We start from the raw sequence: 21,851 nt of genomic DNA, 5'->3' as shown, positions 1-21,851 counted from the left end.
ACCTATAGGGGCACCTGGCTGACTCAGTGGGTAGAACATGTAACTCTTAGTCTTGGGGTCGTGACTTCAAGCCTCCTGTTGGGCATGGAGCTTACTTTTAAAATTTTATAATTTATATAATATATAATCTGTACCTTTTCTAAAGAAATGTGGATAGTCTAATGTTTTCTTCAAAGGCTATTAATACATGTTTGATAGTCAAAACATTGACCCATATAAATAAATAGACTATTAAAATTTAATCTCCCACCTGGTCTTGCTTTCACTCTCCCTTTCTTCTGTCTGTTTCTTCTTCCATTTCTAAGACATAGTTAGAGTGTTACAATAGGTTTGCATTTTCATCATTAGCTATACTAGCCAACTTTTATATACATCTCCGGCTGACCATAATCTCTTCCTTCATGTTTTCTGTTTATTGCAATTTATAATTGAACATTGGTTTATTGAGTTAGGGAGAAAGAGTTGGAAGACTAGGTAAAAACTGAGTAAAAGTATAATTAACCTTAAGTCAGTGGAGGAGGAGATTGCCAAGAGACTTTAGATATAAACTAAGATCAGAATGAGAATGAAACAAAACTCTAGTCTGCTCTTGATTTCTTAGGAGCATTTTAGTTGTTGCAAATTGGGAGAGAGACCTCTGCTGTTTACCCTTCCCTTTGCCCTGACTAGAACCCAGCCTAAAGGCTGATGGGAAATCAGACCCAATACATTTTTCCCTGGTCCATGTCTTGAAAGAGCAATTAGCTCTCACTGAGGTTAGTCTAAAAATCAGTTAATATGCCCCTGGATAAGTGAAAATTATCCATGTATACTTTATCTGCTGGATTATAAATTTGTAGTGTCTAATTTATTTTGACTTTCTCAGTACCTCTCACACATGGTAGGTGGTAAGTGGTTGAACTGATTTGAATAGATTGAAATTGTTTACATATGTAGTTAACTAAGAATTAATTGATGTTACCCCAGCAAATTAATCCATTTTCACTCAGGCATCCTAACAGTCAGTGAATACCTAACTTCTTGCATTCTAAAGCCCCTTATTCTGCATGAGTTCTATTATTACTATTATTGAAGGTAAAGTATTCCTATTATTGATATTTTATATGAAAAGGAAGAACGTTAAGATCAGAGGCAAAGCAAAACCATGATTAAGGGAGAAAGTTCTGTGAACAGAAATAAAAAGGCCTCCCCATAAGCCAGAAGGAACATTTAAAACCTTTCAAAATATACAGTCAAAATTGGAATGTAGAATATTTTAGGTTTTTAAGTGTATTAAGTCATTTGATCTTTACAACTTTAAATAATGGTAGGTATTTAATGAAGGTGAAGAAAGTTGAGTTCTCTGATCTCTCAGAAACCTAATCAAAGTTGTATATCTAATAGATGGGAGCTGTGATCAAAGCTTAGGTCTTCCCATCTTATTTAGCCTGAGACGCTTTTTCCTATACCTTCTATCCTGTAGAAACTTAAAATATTGAGGGGTGCCTGGGTGGCTCAGTCGGTTAAGCGTCTGACCTTGGCTTAGGTCATGATCTCACGGTTCATGGGTTCGAGCCCCATGTTGGGCTCTGTGCTGACAGCTAGCCCAGAGCCTGGCACCTGCTTCTGATTCTGTGTCTCCCTCTCTCTCTGACCTTGCCCTGCACATGCTGTCTGTCTGTCTCTCTCAAAAAAATAAACATTAAAAAAAATTTAAAAAAATTGAAAATATTGAGCATTTGAAAGTTAAGCAAGACTATCAGTTCTTATAGATCTTATCAGAAAGCAATTAAACATATGTACACGTAACAAGAATAGCTTGTAAGTTATGGAGAATGGACTCTCATTGAAATTCTTTTTGGTGCGTTGAGTTGATTGATGTTAACTCTGGCATTAATTCTAATTATATATTTAAAACCTCTGATATTTAGCATATTTAGAGTTTTTCTCTTGGCAAATCGTCAAATGAGTTTTTTAGATTATGTACTAATTATGAAGAATTAACATTTATTTATTTATTTATGTTTTTTATTCATTTCTGAGAAAGAGAGAGACAACGTGAGCAGGGGAGGGTCATAAAGAGAGGGTGATACAGAATCTGAAACAGGCTCCAGGCTCTGAGCTGGCTGTCAGCACAGAGTCCGATGTGGGGCTCGAACCCACGAACTGTGAGATCATGACCTGAGCCAAAGTCGGACGCTCAACCGACTGAGCCACCCAGGCACCCTGAAGAATTAACATTTAGAGGCAGTTTGAGAATCACTTTTTTATTAGTAGCCACTATAGGGGACAGAGTAATGATCAAAATTTGGTTCCTTGCCTTAAAGAACTTATTTATGCTTGTAGGTGAAATAGACATCTATGGAAATAAGAAATACCTGGAATATGAGGTAGAATGCAGTGTACGTCATGAGGGCGCAAACAAATGTCTGTATGGGTGCAGGATAGAAATTTAATAGAGTTTCTTGTTGACCTGAGAGACCATGGTCTTGAGTTTCCCCTCCTGCCTATTTTAAAAACACTTAAGTCTGTCTGTCCTGCCCCTGCCACCCAAGCCTATTTGTTTGACTGAATGTATATATCACCTAGCTGGTTTATATTCAGAGAATACAAACTTCTTTCAATATTAGTTCATATATGATTAGGAAGATCTCAAACAGTGTCAGAGAGAAAATAAGCGTAAGTGGTTTTTTTACATTGTCCTCTGCTTTGTCTTTTTGAATGCTTCTTTATATTAGCACAGATAATTGAAAATCAAATCTTTTGGGAGATGAGGTTAAATTTCCAGTTCTTTGCATTTTATTATCTTAAATCAATGGAATTTTGGGATTGACATTTTGCTGAGCAGTCTTTTATGATAAAAGTGAGTTTTGTTAAGGCACTTTTTATGCTTTGGAGTAAGAATTTATATTTAGACCTCTAAGTATATGCAGTCTTGGGAAAAGGAGAAGTATATACAAAGGTGGAAAATATACATCTTTTTTACACATCTTTCGTACATATAAATAACTGATGCAGAAAACAGTAAAGACCACAAAGAAGGTATAGTAAGTCGTATGAAGCGTTACTTGTGGGACATGCAACATAGAGTACTTTTTTTCTCTGCGATGGGAGTTGTGGGGCAGGGAGGGGACAAAAGATTTCCTGGAAGAGTAGCATTTGACTTTGAAGGATGAGTGTATTTGAACAAAGTGGGGATTTCACTCCATACTGAGGGACAAGAGATTGGGTTGAAAGAAGTTGATCCTTGGCTTTAGCCAAAATACACAGTAGTTCACCCTTTTCCACGAAAGATGTATTCCAAGTCCCCCAGTGGTTGCCTGACACGGTGGGTAGTACTGAACCCTGTGTTTTTTCCGATCCATATATGACTGTGATAAAGTTAAACTTAGCAATTAGGCACAGTAAGAGAGTAACAATCATAATAATAAAATCGAACAATTTTAATATACTGTAGTAAAAATTATGTGAATGTGGTCTCAATAGTTTATTGGGTTTTTTTTTTTGATGTTTTTATTTATTTCTAAGAGAGAGAGAGAGACAGCGTGAGCAGGGGAGGGTCAGAGAGAGAGGGAGACACAGAATCTGAAGCAGGCTCCAGTCTCTGAGCTGGCTGTCAGCACAGAGCCCAATGCGGAGCTCGAACCCACTAACTGAGATGACCTGAGCCGAAGTTGGACGCTTAACTGACTGAGCCACCCAGGCGCCCCATTAGCTTATTGTATTGTACACACCCTTCTTTTTGTGATGATGTGAGATAAAATGTATATGTGATAAGTTGAAGCAAGGTGAATGACATTAGCACTGTGATGTAGCTTTAGGCTACTATTGACCTGCCACTATGTCAGGAGGGTCATCTGCTTCTGGACTGAGGTCGACCTTGGGTAACTGAAACTACAGAAGGCAGAAATATGGATAAGGGTTGGGGGTAGGAAGGAGTACTGTATTCAGATCTGTTTTTAAGTATACTGAGCTACATTTACATTTTTTCTTTATTTTTAAAAGCACCATTTCTCTGAAGATAGGAGAAGCTTTAACAAACCTAAAGTAATGATGGCTCTTGAATTTGCAGGTATTCTAAAAAAGGGAAAATATGCTATGAAATGTGAGCATTTTGATTAAGAAAAGTTAATTTTGAACAATTTATTTTGTATTTCATCCTTAACACTCCCCCTTTGTGAACTGTGCACTTGGTCTCATAAAAGGTTTTTTTGATTAATTGGTTAATTTATTTAACGGAAGTTTTTTAGAATACCTAAATGCTTCATGTTCTTTCTTACCTGTGGTCCTTAGCACTTGTAACTCTGCAAAGATCATTGTCCTCAACCACGGCCAACTCACTCCTCCTTATTCCTCCATTCTTCAGAGTACTTTAGACATCATTTCCACTGGAAAGGCATTCTTAAACCAGCACAGCCCTATTTTGTAACCTGTCAGTGTGCCCCTCTCCCAATGCCTACCCGTCCTAACAGGGCTTATCGTTTAGACTGGAATAGTTTGTTTGTATTGGAATGCTCTCTCACCAGACTTGTACCCATTTTGAAAGCAGGGACTGAACGGCTGGTCTCCAGTACAGCCCTGCTTCCTAGTAAGCGCAGTAAATGTTGGCTGAATGAGTGAGAGCAGCCTTACATGTATGTGAGAACATATGCTGAAATTGACTAAATCCATTCTACTGCTTGCGGTTTTTGCAGACGGAGCTTTATATTGTGTTTGTCATAAATCTACGTATTCTCCTCTTCCAAATGACTATAATTGGTATGTATTTAAATTCAGTTGAAAAAATGATAGTCTTTTGTATCTGATTCAATTTTTGTCTCCTTTTGGTATTTTCTGCTTTCTTTTCTGATTACTTTGTATTTCATTTTGTATTTAAAAATTATTTCATTGGTCTTATTAACCCAGTATCTGGGCTTATAAATGCGTTAAATAAAAATCATTATCATTGTGTTTCAGTGAATACTTAATTTGTTGTAAGACAGACATGTTGTTAGACATGCTGTCTTTTATTCCAAAGCAATTCTTAGCTTTATGGAAAAGTTAGTTTTTATAGTTTTTTTTCTCTTGAGGTTCATATCTGTTAGCTTAAGCAGTTATTTACCTTTTGTTTAATGTTTAGTAATCCTAAATTACAAATAATTTAATGCAGTCACAATTTATTTGGTATTTATTCAATTCTAGTCACTATGCTAAGAACTAGGAATAACATGAATAAGATGTTGGCTTTTTTTCTCTGCAGAAGAGACTGATATATGGAAACTGCAACATATTTTCTTAAGCTATGTTGTTTTTATTGCAAATTTTAGTAAAAATAAATTTTTTCCGTCTTGACACTATAGTTTGAGTTTTAAGTGTATATTTAGTAAGTACTAAGATAGTGACGAGATGAGACTAAGTAATAGGAAATACTTTTTAAACCTGAAAATATTCAGTCTCATAAGTGTTTTGTATTATGTAAAACTCCATTCTTCATAAAAAATCATTTTAGATTCAGTGTTCATTATAGCCGTGTTATGTTATTTCATCTTAAAATCGTGGTGAAAGAACCTGACCCCTTATCCTGCATTAGCTAAAATATGTTGTAGTGTTTAATTGCAACTCTGGTTCAGATCTGCTTGATATTGAAATCCTAGAGACTCAGATTTATAGAAGTGTGAAGAACACATAAAGTTAATGAAAGGTAAAAGTTGTTCTCTTTAGAATGTATATGGATCTAAGTACAATAGTAGTTGCTATAAAAAACCAGCTTGGTCAGTTGTTAACTGAATGATATCCAGCCAGAGCATTCTGGAAAAAATATTTGGAGGAGTATTGCCTAAAATGTGTTTTTCTGAGGGATGTTAATGGAGAGAAGGGATAGTATTCAGTAATTAACCAAATTTATTTGACCTCAGAACTCTATGGGAGGCTTCTTACGGTTGTACTGTAAGAATGCACTTAGAGAAATGCTGATATAGAAAAAGTGCTCTACTGTAATCTTTATGATTGGAAATTCAGGTGATCCTTTGCGTTGAAGATTATTTACTTTGCTGATCTTTTACTTTAATAATTCAAGTAATGTACTTCTTACATTAGCTTAGCTTTTTGAAGGTAGTTTTTAGATAAGGAAAATTTCTAATAATGGTGATGAGTCATCATGAAGATTTCTTCCAAAGATTTGGATAGTCTGAAAATAAATAATCTGAAAAATAATTCAGATACAGTAGTGGATAACACATTAAGGGTTTGTTGTGGTAGTTAAGCTATTTGGTGGAGTAGTCGAGTGGTCCTCTGTGATATGGGTACTAGGTGCCATAGCTTCATTCTGGGGTTGAGGATTAATTACTTTTATCTCTAAGAAAGTCATTCTGCCTTGAATACAGTATAACTATTTCTAAAACATTCTTTTTTAGCAAAGTAGAGCTTGCTTTGACATCAGATGGCAGGACAATAGTATGCTACCACCCTTCTGTGGACATTCCATATGAACATACAAAAGTACGTATGAGAAAACCTCTTGTAATTTTTAATTTGCTGTTAGAAATATTCATACTTCCTTACAGTATCCAAAACGAATAGAGCTGTTTGATTTCCTTTATTTGGTTTAGCTTTTTGTTTTTTATTTTACTATTTCAATTTTTCTTTTCCATATTCTTTCTTTAAAAGCTTTTTTCTGTACACAAAGTGAACCATTTAAATGTAATCATAGCATCAATTTTCTGGTCTAAAATTTGGTAGATTTTTGTATAGTATAAATTTACAAAACACATTGTCCCATACTACCTTATATTGTGATCTCATAAATCACGAAACACTGTATTTTAGAATGCTGTTTTAAACCTTTCATATTGAATTGGTTCTGATAATCCTTTTATTTATTAAAAAAAATTTTTTTTAATGTTTTATTTATTTCTGAGAGAGAGACAGCGTGAGCGGGGGAGGGTCAGAGGGAGAAGGAGAAACAGAATCTGAAATACTCTTCAGGCTCTGAGCTGGCTGTCAGCACAGAGCCCGACGCAGGGCTTGAACCCACGAACCGCGAGATCATGATCTGAGCTGAAGTCAGACACTTAACCGACTGAGCCACCTAGGCACCCCTCTGATAGTCCTTTTAATCTTTGGTGAATTTCCTTTTTTTTTTTCCAATTAGCTTTTTCTAATGGGACAACATGGGCATATATTTTAAGGACTAGTTTAATTTTTTCCATATTTCTCAAAAGCCACCCACTAAGAAGAGGGGGTTTTAGTTTTGTTTTCAGTACAATTTACTTAAAAAATTTGTTTAATGTTTATTTTTTTGAGAGAGATAGAGCATGAGCAGAGGAGGAGCAGAGAGGGAGACAGAATCAGCATGAGCAGAGGAGGAGCAGAGAGGGAGACAGAATCTGAAGCAGGTTCCAGGCTCTGAGCTGATAGCACAGAGCCCGATGTGAAGCTCCAACTCACCAATGGCAAGTTCCATGACCTTAGCTGAAGTTGAACATTTAGCCAACTGAGCCACCCTGATGCCCCTCAATACAGTTTATTTTAGCTTGACCCAAGTTTTTTTGTTATTTCACATTTATTTGAAATGCTTTCTCCTATGTCTTTAAGCCTTCTTTTACCATATTTGATAATGTCTGGTTTGCTTTTTGAGGTGAAAATAATTAGATAATTCAAATCCTGATGTGATGCATCTAATTGTACCTATTTTTGAAAATCATCATTAGGGCCAGAATACTGGTTGATCTGACAAAATAGATTAAAGTTACTTTGCTAGTTTTTATTCCCTTTTTAACCTCACCATTTCATCTGCCTGCTTTATACTGCTGTGTATTCTAGCCAAATATCGTAGGCGATAATCCAGTACCTCTTTTGTTTCATTTCTTGGGACAATGTGTATGTGTAGAAAATAGGTGTAAGTCATTGACTTTGTCTTGTAAACACTCCAGCTCATGCTGTTTTTGCCTTCCTCTCTTGTTACTTTGAATTATATTTCTGGTTATGTGCTTTATCTTTGTTTAGCAGTTCTAATGAGAATCTGAAAGTCATTTCTCAATGTCAGATTCTCATCCATATATGGTTTTTTACATCCCTGAATCTTGATACTTTTCCTTTCTTTCCTAACTCTCAAAACTTTCCACTATATTTTAGAAATTAACATCATCATTAAAATCTCTCATCATCTTAACTTCTTCCAGAATTTTGCCTTCACCTCTGGCTCTACCAGAAACCTGGCTGGACCCTGGGGCCATTGCTTTGTCAGCAATTTTTTTAAGTGGTTGATGTTCTCTTTCCTATTCCCTTTTACTACTGGACCTCTAGGGGAAGTAGATGTCCCTATAGCTCCTTGTTGTCATAGCCAGACCATTTTCCCTCCTCCCTAACAATTTCTAGCTTTGTAATTTGTACTAGGAAGTTCTTTTTAGTGGCTGATTTAGTAGCAAATTTTAAAAGTCAAATTTTGAAAATCCTTAAGAGAAACAAGGGAAATTCAGGATGATAGTTCTGAATGTTTTTTAAACTTGACATTCAGTTTTATTGTAGTTTTTCGTTTTTACTGAAGCATTCACATATCCTTTCTTTGAAGTTTGAGCAAGGAGATCAGATTCTACCTAAAAATCAATTCTGAGTCAGCCAGAGGCTCTTGGTATAGACTTCGAAGAATCCATTAATTCCAATGTCTTTTATCTATGTGCCTGGAAAAGAAGTGTTTTTAATCATACAAAGCAGAGAGAATTTGTGATATATTAGAATTGAGCCTGCTTGGGAATAGGAAGAAGACATTCATTAACGCTTGTAAACAACTTAACTTTTGATAGTACTAAAAACACTTGATCATTAGCAGCAAGCATAGGGATCTAAAAGAGAGAAAACTATTACAGGCTCTAACCCCATGTTTGCTAGATCCCTGAGGGTCTGATAGTAACTTGCAAAGATACTAATATTTTACTTAACATACAAGTAATAATCTTTTAAAATTACTTTAAATGTCTAAGGAGAGCTTTTTCTTTAAATTATAAATTTAATTTAAATTCTTCTGTTTGAGGCCTTAAAAGATATCTTAGTAGCTACCTACCATTACTGAAGGTTTAAAAAAATTTTTTTTTTTCCTTAACATTTATTTATTTTTGAGAGACAAAGAGCTAGCATGAACGGGGGAGGGACAGAAAGAGAAAGAGACACAGAATCTGAAGTAGGCGCCAGGCTCCAAGCTGTCAGTACAGAGCCCGACGCGGGGCTTGAACTCAAGAGCCTTGAGATCATGACTTGAGCCAAAGTTGGATGCCTAACCAAAGTTGGACACTTAACCAGTTGAGCCACCCAGGCTCCCCACTACTGAACTCTTAAGAGTACCAGGGACAGAGGCATCTGGGTGGCTCAGTCGGTTGAGAGTCTGACTTTGGCTTAGGTCATGATCTCCCAGTTTGTGAGTTTGAGCCCTGCCTTGGGCTCACTGCTGTTAGTTCAGAGACTGCTTCAGATCCTCTGTCCCCCCCTCTCTCTGCCCCTCCCCTGCTCATATGCTTGCTTTCTCTTTTTCTCTCTCTCAAAAATAATAAACATTAAAAAAAGTACTAGGGACAGCTAAGCATACTGGATATTATTATTTCATTTAATCCCCATTAAGACCTTATTGGGTAGGTATTATTTCTCTGACTGGAAATGGAAATTAAGAGCTTAAGTAACTTGTTCAAGGTCAGGAGCTAGTAAGTGGCAGAATTAGAGACCAAAGCTCAAGTCCTTAACTTCTTTTAATCCACTTCCTTATTTCCTCCTACACTAAGTAAGTGGTTCCTTATTTCTCCTTACCTCAAGTTGTTAATGGCGAGTCTAATTTGAAGGCCTTTCATAATCCTGTTTCTCATGATCCATTTTTAAAGTTTATCCATATTGTGTGTTCTTACCTACTTCCCCTTACTTGTAATATTTGTTATCCCTTGTAGAATACATTATGCTCTCTGACAAGGTTCTGACTTAGCTCCTGTTCTACTTCTCACTAATAATCTTTGTTACTTTGCATTTTTGTAATACTAAGTCAATTGTGTCACCTTCATGCCCTTATAGATTGCTTTTTAAAGAAGTCTTATTCTGTCGTGTGCATATACCAAATAAATATAAGTATATGCTGTCCCATTATACAATGGTAGAATGTTGTCGTTGACATTAATAGTGTATGAACGTGAAGACTTTTATGTTTGAATTGTTTCCTTTCTGGTTGTAAATTCAGATTTTCATTGTATTATAATGCATATATACGGTATTTGTAAAGCAAGGCAATGTTCCCCCCTTGTGATACATAAAGTATCATTTAATATATAAAATATACATGACTTGACTTTCCAAAACAATGATTTTTTTTTTGAGAGAGTGCACTTTCAAGTGGGGGAGGGGCATAGGGAGAGGGAGAAAGAATCACAACCAGTCTCCACACCCAGCACGAGTCCGATCTGACTCAGGGCTGGATCTCATGACCGTGAGATCATGACATGAGCTGAAATCAAGAGTTGGACACTTAACTGACTGAGCCATCCAGGCGCTCCCCCCAAGACAGTGATTAAGGATATAATGAGCTAGTGTTATTGATGGGAATATGTCATATCACTCATAATGTGTTATAGACGAGATGAGATTTTAGTAATTGATGTCTTTGCGTGAAAAACTACTCAGGTTACCATAAAGCATCATTTGATGACATTTCAGTCACATAAATGAAAGTATTGAAATTTTTAAAATTTCCTTTGGATATAAGAATTACCATTTCAAAGTAATGTTTTTCATCGTGGGGCACCTTGGTAGCTCAGTCGGTTAAGTGTACAGCTTCAGTTCAGGTCATGATCTCACACTTTTTGAATTTGAGCCTGGCAACTCTGATGACAGCTCAGAGCCTGGAACCTGCTTCAGATTCTGTGTCTCCCTCTCTCTCTGCCCCTCTCCTACTCGCACTCTGTCTCTCTATATCAAAAATAAATAAACATTTAAGAAATTTTAAAAAACATTTTTCATTGTATTCCACTTTAATGATAAGCAAGGTTAGAGACTATAAACTTTTTTTTTAATGTTTATTTATTTTTGAGAGAGACAGAAGCCCAGGATGAGTCGGGGAGGGGCAGAGAGAGGGAGACACAGAATCCGAAGCAGCGCCAGGCTCTGAGCTGTCAGTACAGATCCCGACGTGGGGCTTGAACTAACATACGGTGAGATCATGACCTCGGCTGAAGCCAGACATTTAACTGACTGAGCCACCCAGGTGCCCTGAGACTGTAAATTTTTAAGTTAAAAAATAATAAGTCCAATTTATAGTTTTAGGAAATAGAAATTAAAATAGTAAGTACTTTATTATTGGGGGGAAAATAACGTTAAATAAGAACTTTATTACTGGAAAATAAACCCAAAACTTGATATGAAAGGAAAAATATTTCTGATTCTTTAATGAATAATGCAGCTAAGCAAAATTCTGTTCTGAAAACGTACTTATGTACCTTGAGGTACTGTAATAGATTCCTGAATGTGGTAATTGTTGTATTGTAAGCTCAATCTAAGGCTGGCTAACATTCCTACATTTGATGTTGTTCATTACTTATTATTTTATAGCCTATTCCACGGCCAGATCCTGTGAATAATAATGAAGAAACACATGATCAAGTGCTGAAAACCAGATTAGAAGAAAAAAATGAACACTTTGAGCAAGGCCCTATGATAGAACAACTTAGCAAAATGTTCTTTACTACTAAGCACCGCTGGTATCCTCGTGGACAGTGAGTTCTATTTTCTTTTCTTTAACTCCCACTCCACGACTAAAAGAATATGTAACCTTCTTTGCATTAACAAACAATACAACAGAGGTTGTATTCTGCGTGAGAAAATTAACATCCAGTATGATCACCTACTAAATTGTAGTTTTAGATGTACATATAGTGTAGCTAAAATGAAATAATCCTTCTTTTTTCTTTTACTTTAGTCGGGGAATTTAACCATGCTTTCAGTGAATTTTGCAAGAATTCTTGAAAGTTTTTCTATTCTGTGGTATAGTCATTTGCTGTATTTTTATTCATCCTCCTGTCAAATAATTAATTTTGTCCTTGGCTCTTCATCCATTTATTTAACAGATTTTGAGTCATTGTTTAAAAAATTGGGGTACAGCAAGTGATTGGGCAATGTATATGCCTTTAGAAACTAGTTGTCCCTCTATCTGCTAGTAGTCATACTTTATTACATTGATTTTTTTTTTTTTTTTACCTCCTGTCTCTGGCTTTAGTTTTTTTTTTCTTCTTTTGATTCTTCTTTCTTTTATATCTGTCTTACTCCCTACCAAAACTAAGAGGTGACTGTTTTTAATCGTTTATGTTTGAACAGACTTTGTTCTTACCAGTCACCAGTCACCCAGTAATTAAGCACATTTTATGACAGGACATGCTTATGGAATTAATGAATGTACACACATCTACCTGCTCTACTAGGTGCTGGGCGATCACAAATACCATCCTTGTTGTAAGTTGTTTATAGTTAAGGAGAGAAGATAAAATCGAGTGATTGAGTCTTGAAGAATGGCTAGGGGTTAGCCGTGGGGAAGGCTGGAAAGGCTCTACAGGCAGAGAGAACAGGGTGTCATAGAGAATGCAGAGGACATTGCAAGTAGTTCAGCGTGGAGGGGATCCAGAATCGGAGGGAATGAAGGAACGGGCTTACGAAGGATTTTGTATTGTGCTGAGGAGTTTAGATTTTATTTTCATTGTCAGATTTTAAAAAGAAAGGTTTATATATTAAAAAATCATTAAGTGTGTGTGGGGATACCTGCGTGGCTCAGTGGGTTAAGCATTCAACTCGGCTCAGGTCATGATCTCACATTCTGCGTGTTCGAGCCCCACATTGGGCTCTGTGCTGACAGCTCAGAGCCTGGAGCCTGCTTCAGATCCTGTGTCTCCCTCTCTCTCTGCCCTTCTCCTCCTTGTGCTCTGTCTGTCTCTGTCTCTCAAAAATAAATAAACATTAAAAAAAAAATCATTAAGTGGGTTCTGTATTGGGACAAGGTGATATATGGGAAGCTTAGAGTCAGGGGGACCCATTTGGAAACTATTATAATAGTCTAGGTGAAATTTGTTGAAAATCTAAATGAAAGGACCAGCAATGGGAATAGAAAGGAGGAAAATAAAAGAACTATAATAAAAGGAAATAAAAGGAGGAAGAAGGAAAATAAAAGAATTTTAATTAGCAGCACTAGGTCACTGATTAGGCATGGGAAGAGACAGGTGGCCTCTCAAGTTCCAGACAGCTGTTTGGGTGGATGATGGTGCCATTCATACACATGGGGAAACAGGTTTGACGGTGAGGAAGATGAACCCATTGTTGGTCATACGGAGTCTGGAAGGAACAGTGGATCCATCTGGTAGGGAGCAATTCTGAAAGCAAATGAATGTATGGATCTGTTTTTAGTTTCTCTTTAGAAGGTCCTTCCTTTTCCTTAGTTAAATTGGAGATTCTTTGGAGCTTTGTCTCATACTCCATGTCTTGCTGAAAATCATTCTAAGAGCTTTAACTATACTTATTATATCGATGACATGCAACTTGCTCCATTATATATTTTTTTATTTCCTTGATCTTATTCCCAGTTTGTCCTTAGAAATTTCAAACTAGGTATCTTGTCCAAAGTTTTAAATTTATTATAACAAAAACACACCTCTTTTTGTCTGTCTTAAAAAAGCTCCTCTTAATAATCACTCTATAATAAAAGTGATATTTTTGTATCAATTCTCAAGAAGAGATTTGCAGTATTTTGGCCACCATGGTATTTTTCAATTCCTGCTTCTGTTTTTTCTTCTTTTCTTTTCTTTTCTTTTTTTTTTTTTTAAGTTTTGGGGCGCCTGGGTGGCTCAGTCGGTTAAGCATCTGACTTCAGCTCAGGTCATGATCTCATGGTTTGTGAGCTCGAGCCTGGCATCGGACTCTGCATCTGACAGCTTTGAGCCTGGAGCCTGCTTCAGATTCTGTCTCCTTCTCTCTCTGCCCCACTCTGGCTCACACTCTGTCTGTCTCTCTCTCATTAAACATATAAAAAAAATTAAAGTTTATTTATTTTGAGAGAGAGAGGGCTTGAGGGATGGGGAGAGACAGGAGAGAGAGAGAATCCCAAGTCCAGGTGGGGCTCCATCCCACAACCGTGATAGCATGACCTGAGCTAAAATCAAGATTTGGACACTTAACCAACTGAGCCACCCAGGCATCCCAACCTGCTTATTTTATATCCTCTTCTTTGGTTTTTCTTTTCTTATTTAATACCCACTTTGTTTCTACATTCTCTCTGAGTTTTTTCCTGTCTTTGTAATTGTAATTAAGGGTATGTGGAAACAAATTAGCAAACTATTTCTTAGCCCCATATCTAAGTCATTACTGTATTCTAAGATTTCTTTCCATGATTCATAATGTCGCTCGTGTTTTTTATTTTGTCTCATTATCCAGATATTTTAGTTGAGGCCCTATCTCAAAATTCTTCTGTAATGGCTTTCACTACCTCTTTTCTCCCGCATGTTCCATACTGCTGTAATCTTTTGCCATCTTTGTTTATAACCAAATCACTGTAGTTATGGAAATCCTGTAAAGGGCACTTGAAGGGGACAAAATTGACAGCAAGAAGACTGCTACAGAATCTTAAAACCATGCATGTCATCCTCATACTTTTAGGTCTAGTATCTCACCTATACTTAATCTTATTTACTTACTTAATCTTATTACTGCTAATTAGCTTTTGACTGCTAATTAATTTAATCTCCTGGTATGTCTTGTCCCATCAGGATTACTAGGCTGTGTACAATTGTAAGCAGACTTTAATTAGATGCAATTGATTATCCCAGTATCTCTCCTAATAGTTTAATTTTTTTTAATGTTTATTCTTTTTTTTTTTGAGAGACAGAGTGAGACAGAGTGAGCGGGGGAGGGGCAGAGAGAGAAGGAGATGCAGAATCGGAAACAGGCTCCAGGCTCTGAGCAAGTGTTCAGCACAGAGCCTGATGCGAGATCATGACCTGAGCTGAAGTCTGACACTCAACTGACTGAGCCACCCAGACGCCCTTTTAATGTTAATTCTTAAGAGAGAAAGACATGGGTGGGGGAGGGGCAGAGAGAGAGAGGGAGTTAATGTTAATTCTTAAGAGAGACAGACATGGGTGGGGGAGGGGCAGAGAGAGAGAGGGAGACACAGAATACAAAGCAGGCTCCAGACTCTGAGCTGTCAGCACAGAGCTCAATGTGGGGCTCAAACCCAGGAGCTGCAAGATAATGACCTGAGCTGAAGTTGGACGCTTAACCGACTGAGCCACCCAGGCATCCCTCTTCTAATAGTTTAACAGAAAAACTTCAGATACTAGCTTATATGTATACGGAAGATTTTTACCTATAGGCATTGCCCTTGTGTGATGCATTATCTTTCAGAATTTTAAATAAGCTAAGGTGTGATCACTAATCATTCAACTAGTATTTATTTGCTATCAAAATATTTTGGATTAATCTAAGCCATTTTTCAAGTGTTGAGTTCTAGATGTCATTGAGCTCTTCTTAAACATTAGGCACGTATAGGAGGATATTTTACTAAATATTTCACAGTTTTTAGGTTATGTCAATGAAAAGATTGGGACCCATTATGAATTTAAAAATTGGGGTGTATAATATCTTTTTAAATAAGTGTTTATTGGGGCGCCTGGGTGGCTCAGTCGGTTGAGCGTCCGACTTCAGCTCAGGTCATATGTCATGGTTTGTGAGTTTGAGCCCCACGTTGGGCTCTGTGCTGACAGCTGCTCAGTGTACTTGATAGATAGGGCTATTCAGTTTCTCTCTTTTTGAAGAAGCTTTGGTAGTTTGTATCTTTCAAGGGATTTGGCCCATTTCACCTAAATTATTGAACTTATTTGCACATAGTTTATAATATTCCTTTATTATACACACTACTACACTAGTGTGTAGTGATATCACTTCTCTCATTCCTGGTATCGTTATTTTGTTGAGGTTTTCGAGAACTAGCTTTTGGTTTAATTGATTTTCTCTGTTGTCTTTCTGTTTCCTATTTTTGATCCTTGTTATTTCCTTCTGCTTACTCTGGATTTAATTAGTTCCTTTTCTGGTTTCTAATGGCTTATTGTTAAGAAATCTGCCTTCTTTTTCAATTTAATCTTTTAATGCTATAAATTTCCTGTTAAGCACTGCGTTAGCTGCATCCCACAAATTTTGATATGTTTTCACTTTCATTTAGTTCAAAATATTTTCTCATTTCTCTTATGATTTCTTCTTTGACACTATGGGTTGGTTACTTGGAAGTGAATTAATTTCTAAATAGTTTGAAAATTTTCTGTTAGTGGTTTCTAGTTTAATTCTGTTGTGATCACAAAACCTACTTTATATGATTTCAGTCTTTAAATTGATTAAGATTTGATTTATTTATTTTTAAAAAATTTTTTTATAGTTTATTTATTTTTGAGGCAGAGAGAGACAGCATGAGCAGAGGAGGGTCAGAGAGAGAAGGAGACACAGAATCTGAAACGGGCTCCAGGGTCTGAGCTGTTAGCACAGAGCCTGACGCGGGGCATGAACCCACAAACTGTGAGATCATGACCTGAGCTGAAGTTGGATGCTTAACCAACTGAATCACCCAGGCCCCAATTAAGATTTGTTTTAAGGGCCAGATTATGCTCTGTCTTGGTAAATGTTTCACATACATTTGAAAAGTAGGCAGAACAATATTCTGCCATTGTTTCTGGTAGTCTATAAAAATATCAATTAGGTCTACTTTGCTGGTAGCGTTATTCAAGTTTTCTATACCCTTACTAATTTTCTGTTTATCTAATCAATTATTATTAGAGTAGTATTGAAATCTACAGCTATATTTGTGGATTCTTCTTCTATTTCATCTCCCAATTCTGTTTGTCTTCATATATTTTGGAGTTGTGTTATTAATTATATATACATTTGTATTATTACAGCTTCTTGATGAATTGAGACCTTTATCTTTATGAAGTCTTTTTTTTTTTAATGTTTATTTATTTTTTAAAGAGAGAGAGAGAGCAGAGGAGGGGTAGAGAGAGAGGGAGTCAGAGAATTCCAAGCAGGCTTTGTACTCTCAGCGCCAAGTCTGATGTGGGGCTTGAACCCATGAACAGTGAGATCATGACCTGAGCTGAAACTAAGAATCAGACATTTAACTGACTGAGCCACCCAAGCACCCCTGAAGCCTTCTTATTTATTGCTGGTAATATTTTAAGTTTATTTATTTATTTTGAGAGAGAAGAGAGTGTGTGTGAAGGAAGGGCAGAGAGAGCAGGAGAGAGAGAATCCCAAGTAGGCTCTGCACTGTCAGCACAGAGTCCGATGTGAGGCTCCAACTCATGAACCATGAGATCATGACCTGAGGCAAAACCAAGAGTTGGACAGTTAATGGACTGAGCCACCCAGGTGCCCCTCTTTTCTTTGACTTTTAACCTATCTGTGTCTTTATATTTCAAGTGGGTTTCTTAGAAGTAGAATTTTACTTTTGGATTTTAACTTTTTTGTCCAATCTGACGCTTCATTTCAGTCAAGCCATCATTAAATGGTGTTTCCTTTGATTTTGGGGACTTTCATTTTTCTACCATTTGCTCCATGAAATTTAATTTGATTATAGTCATTTTGAACAACTGTTTCCTGTTAGCACAACTATATATAACTATAGATGGCTGGGTATCTGTTAATGTTATATTTGTATTTGTGGGTAATTTTTTGTTTATATCTCCTGCTCTAGATGATTCTCTCTTCATCAGGAATACATCTTTTGTAGGTTTCCACATGATCTCTAATACAGTATTCTTAATATAGTGTGTGGGTGCTCAGTTGCTGTTTGATGAAATATATCTTACCTAATTATCTTCACAGCTTCTTGAAGGTGTTTAGTTTTTCTTTGAAACGGTACTTTATTTATGGTAGTTTTGGGGATGGTCCCCTGGTAAATTTCTCAGTGATTCTTAGAAGTTTATTCCCAGAGTTTAGCTATCAAGTTATGTGGGTTTATTCAATTTCCATTTTATTTAGGAGGGTCACAGGTAGAATAAGTTGTTTCTTATCAGATTCCTAATCAGGGTCAGCAGTGGCTTTATGATCCCAAGGTGTTGCCTCACTTCATTCAGTCCTGAACCTACATGCATTTAATTAATGGCCTCACCCAAAATGGATGGGCTGGAAGTGCAGGTAGTGTGACTGTACAGAATCGATGCTGATATAGCCCAGTGGCCAATAAACATTGGTGATTAGATAATCTCAAGTCTGGAAACCTAAAGTTAATACGTTACTGCTAAATTTGTGAATTGCTTTTTGCTTTTTCCTAATCCTGGTAATCCTGTTTACTTTGGGAAGACAATTCAAAGAGTCTTCCTAGATTTGAGCTTAATGCTGAGACTGGATGGTAGAACTGTTTGAATTTTTAGTGTGGGAGATGGGTGATGAGGAAACCCAGGACACTGCATCTGCAGTTAAATTGAACTTTAAGTTCCTTACACTTTGCCTTAGCTTGAATGACTGTTTTTATATTCATTTGTGCAGAGGTTGATTTTAATAGATAACCATGTGGCTCCTGCTACTTCCTGTTTGATAATATTACAGGTATGAAAACAAATTAAACTAGCTTAGCTATTACATCATATTCACCTGAAGTCATGGGGCTTTGAACATATTCTTTGAAGGATATCCATTATGCAAATCTATTTTTTTTTCATATTCTCAGCAGCAGTTTGCATTAGATATCTCCTTTGTAAATTGTTGTTGAAGACATGATTCTGAGTGGCTTTGCCCTGCACTGCAGCCCCTGTGGCATCTCCTGTTGGCCTGTAGGGTTGCCAGTACTCCGGAAGCAAGGATGTCATCATTGCCCTTAGTTGCCAGCATTTGTGTACAGGATGTTTTTCCTTTCTTTCAGTCTTCCTTGGTTGGCATGAAAAACATCAGAAGTGATGGCGTATTCTTTCTATTACAACTCTTTCCAAAACACATCATTTTAGCAATGTTACAGAGTCCCTAATAGCTTGGGTTATGTTACTTTTTTCATTAATTCAACTTTAATAGCTTCATTGAAACTATTTTTATATATCTAAAGTTCATATGCTATCCTGGTTTCTCCTACTGATTCCTTTTCATATCTTTCATCTCTAGATTTTGGAGTGCCCACGATCAGTCCTTGGTTCTCACTTCTTTTCTGACCCATTTTCTAAGCTAGTGATCTTATCTAGTCTCAGGCTTTAAATATCTTCTGTATGCTGATGGCTCCCAGCTCTTTTTTGTTGCTGTTGTCGTTGTTGTTTAGCTTTTATTTCATTATCATAATCTTCACTCTGCAATCCAACTAGACATGGAGAGGAGTAAGGAAAACATGGAACCCGTGAAACTGCTGCAAGAACACAAAGAGTATAGGATATTTTGACAAAGGGTGGTGGAGCGGTGTTCTCCCGAGCTACAGAAAGAATGCTCTAGTAGTTAAGATAAAACACAAGTCAAATTTTTTAGATTTGTCCACAGTCAGCAATGGTGATCTTCTTGCTGGTCTTGCCATTCCTGGACCCAAATGCTTCATGGCTTCCACAGAATTCATGCCCTCCTTCACCTTTGCCAGACACCACGTGCTTGCCATCCAACTACTCAGTCTTGGCAGTGCAGATTAAAAAATGGGAACCGTTTGTGTTGGGTCCAGCATTTGCCATGGACAAGATGCTAGGACCTGTGTGCTTCAGGCTGAAATTATCATATCAAATTTCTCCCTGTAGATGGACTTGGTGCCAGTGCCATCATGGCATGTGAAGTCACCACCCTGGCACATAAACCTTGGAATAATCCTATGGAAGCAGGAACCTTTATAACCAAGTCCTTTCTCCCCAGTGCTCAGAGCGTGAAAGTTCTCTGCTGTTTCTGGAACTTTGCAAACAGCTTGAAGGAGATGCAGCCCGAGGGCTCGCTGTCCATGGCAATGTTGCACGACATGGTGGGACTGACCATGGCTGGGCAGTGTGGGCAGCTCCAGGGTGGTGGCGTCTGCAAAGCCCCAATTCTTTTTTTTTTTTTTTTAAACATTTATTTATTTTGAGAGAGCCAGAGAGAGCACCAGCACCTGTGGTGGGAGGGACAGAGAGAGGAAGAGAGAGAATCTCAAGCTGTCAGTGTAGAACCCAATGAGGGGCTCAATCTCAGGAAGTGTGAGATCATGACCTGAGCTGAAATCAAGAGTCTGACGCTTAACTGATGAGCAACCCAGGTGTCCCTGATGCCTCCCAATTCAATCTCTGGCCAAGACCTCTTCCTTGATCTCCAGAACTGTATATCCAGCTGTCTACTTGACATGTCTAATAGGCAGCCTTAACTCAATATGTCTCTGAGTAAGCTTCTGAGGGTCTGCTGCAAACCAGCTTCTCCTGCAGCCTTCCCTATCTCAGTTAATGCTAGCTCCATTCTTGTCTCTGCTTGGTGCAGAAACCTTGGTTCCATTCCTGATTCTTCTCTTTGTCTCACACCCAACATCTGTGTATCAGCAAATTCTATTAGCTCTGTCTCCCAAAATGTGTCCACATTCGACCATTTATCACCATACTTTCTGCCGCCATCCTGGTCCATGTGACCATCCTTTGCCTGGTTTATTGAAGTCACTTCTGAACTAGTCTTCCTGCTTCTGTTTGGCTTCCCTACTGTCTATTCTTAGCACATTGTCAGAGTAACCCTGTTAAAACTTCCCTTAGTCCTTACAATTTTTCTGTTGAAAACCTTCCAACAGTTTCCCATCTTAATCAGAGAAAAAGCTAACGGCCTTAACTATTATGTATAAGAACCTCTGTGATCTGATTCTCCATTACGTCTCCATTCTCATTTTCTTTTGTTTTCTTCCTTGTTTACTCTATTCCAGCCACATGGCCTTTTTGCTGTTCCTTGATCATGCCTTTCCTCCAGAGTCCTTATATTTGCTGTTCACTCTATGTAGAATTCTCTTCTTCCTGGTATCAGCAAAAATAGCTTTCTCACTTTGCGTTTTTCTTCCTGAAACCTTCCCTGGCTAACTTACTTGTTTTTCTATCTCCTGCACTAGAATGTAAGCTTTATGAGGATGGAGATTTTTTCTTGTTTCGTGTACTACAGAATTCTTAGCACCTAGAGGTAGTGCCTGGTAGATGTTCACATATTTAAAAATAAGTAAATGAATAAATGATCTCATTCTCATAATATCTCTTAAAAAAGAAGATAATAAGCTAACATAGCACTACTAGATGTCAAGTTATGTTGAAAGAAAGAAGGATAGAAGGATTGAAAGAAGGCTGGATGGAAAGTAAGAAAGATTTGGAAAATAATTTTAAATTTCTCGAAATATAGGGCAATCCTATAAATGTATGAATAGCAGTACTACTTTATATAAGTAACTATTTTAATATTTTTCCATGGAGTCCACGAAAATTAGTTACTACCATCAGTAGGAAACAGATTTGATCATCTAGCTGCAGTGTATACCAGGAGATAAAGTTTTGCTCTCGATTAAGAACTGTGGACAAGTATTTCATATATCACTGAATCATTGTGTAATTTAAGGTTATAATACGTCTTGGTTTTCCAGGAAGAATCTTGGTTTAACTGTTTTGTTAGTGATTAATGGGGTAGGTTTTTAGTTCTCTCAGTCTCAAGGTCTGAATGATAAGTTATAAGGGTACCCTCTAATTAAAGTGCTTGCTTCTGGCTAGTGATTGTAGCAGAAACTGAAATTCATGCATCCTAAGAAATTGTGACTTCCCAAACCCCTATTCTCATGACTAGCTACTTTGAGAGACCACCTTCCAGGCTTGCACTAGTAAAACCTTGATTATCTGGCACATAACTGGAAGCCTTAAGAAAATGGTGATTGTTTTCTGTGCCAGTATAAGTACATGTAGAAAATA

At 37.2% G+C, this 21,851-nt stretch overlaps 1 protein-coding gene and 1 pseudogene across 7 annotated transcripts in view; one reads left to right on the top strand and one right to left on the bottom strand.

Moving 5' to 3' along the window:
• Positions 1-21,851, top strand: part of MRPL42 (mitochondrial ribosomal protein L42) — a 44,658-nt gene that overhangs the window by 2,609 nt on the left and 20,198 nt on the right. For 6 of the 7 annotated variants that reach the window (XM_077772242.1, XM_077772239.1, XM_077772237.1 and 3 more), the window contains exons 3-5: positions 4,674-4,737; positions 6,372-6,456; positions 11,533-11,696. In XM_077772242.1, coding sequence (XP_077628368.1) covers positions 4,674-4,737; positions 6,372-6,456; positions 11,533-11,696 — 313 coding nt within the window. The remainder of the gene's footprint in view (positions 1-4,673; positions 4,738-6,371; positions 6,457-11,532; positions 11,697-21,851) is intronic. The other variant, XM_077772243.1, reaches the window with a different exon arrangement.
• On the bottom strand, positions 19,387-19,935 carry LOC144238434 (peptidyl-prolyl cis-trans isomerase A pseudogene; annotated as a pseudogene).

The sequence above is a fragment of the Crocuta crocuta genome, unplaced genomic scaffold (genome assembly GCF_008692635.1).
Source record: "Crocuta crocuta isolate KB4526 unplaced genomic scaffold, BGI_CrCroc_1.0 scaffold216, whole genome shotgun sequence".
Lineage (NCBI taxonomy): Eukaryota > Metazoa > Chordata > Mammalia > Carnivora > Hyaenidae > Crocuta > Crocuta crocuta.
The sequence above is the reverse complement of the archived record's forward strand: the minus strand, read 5'-3'. Positions and strand labels throughout refer to the sequence as shown.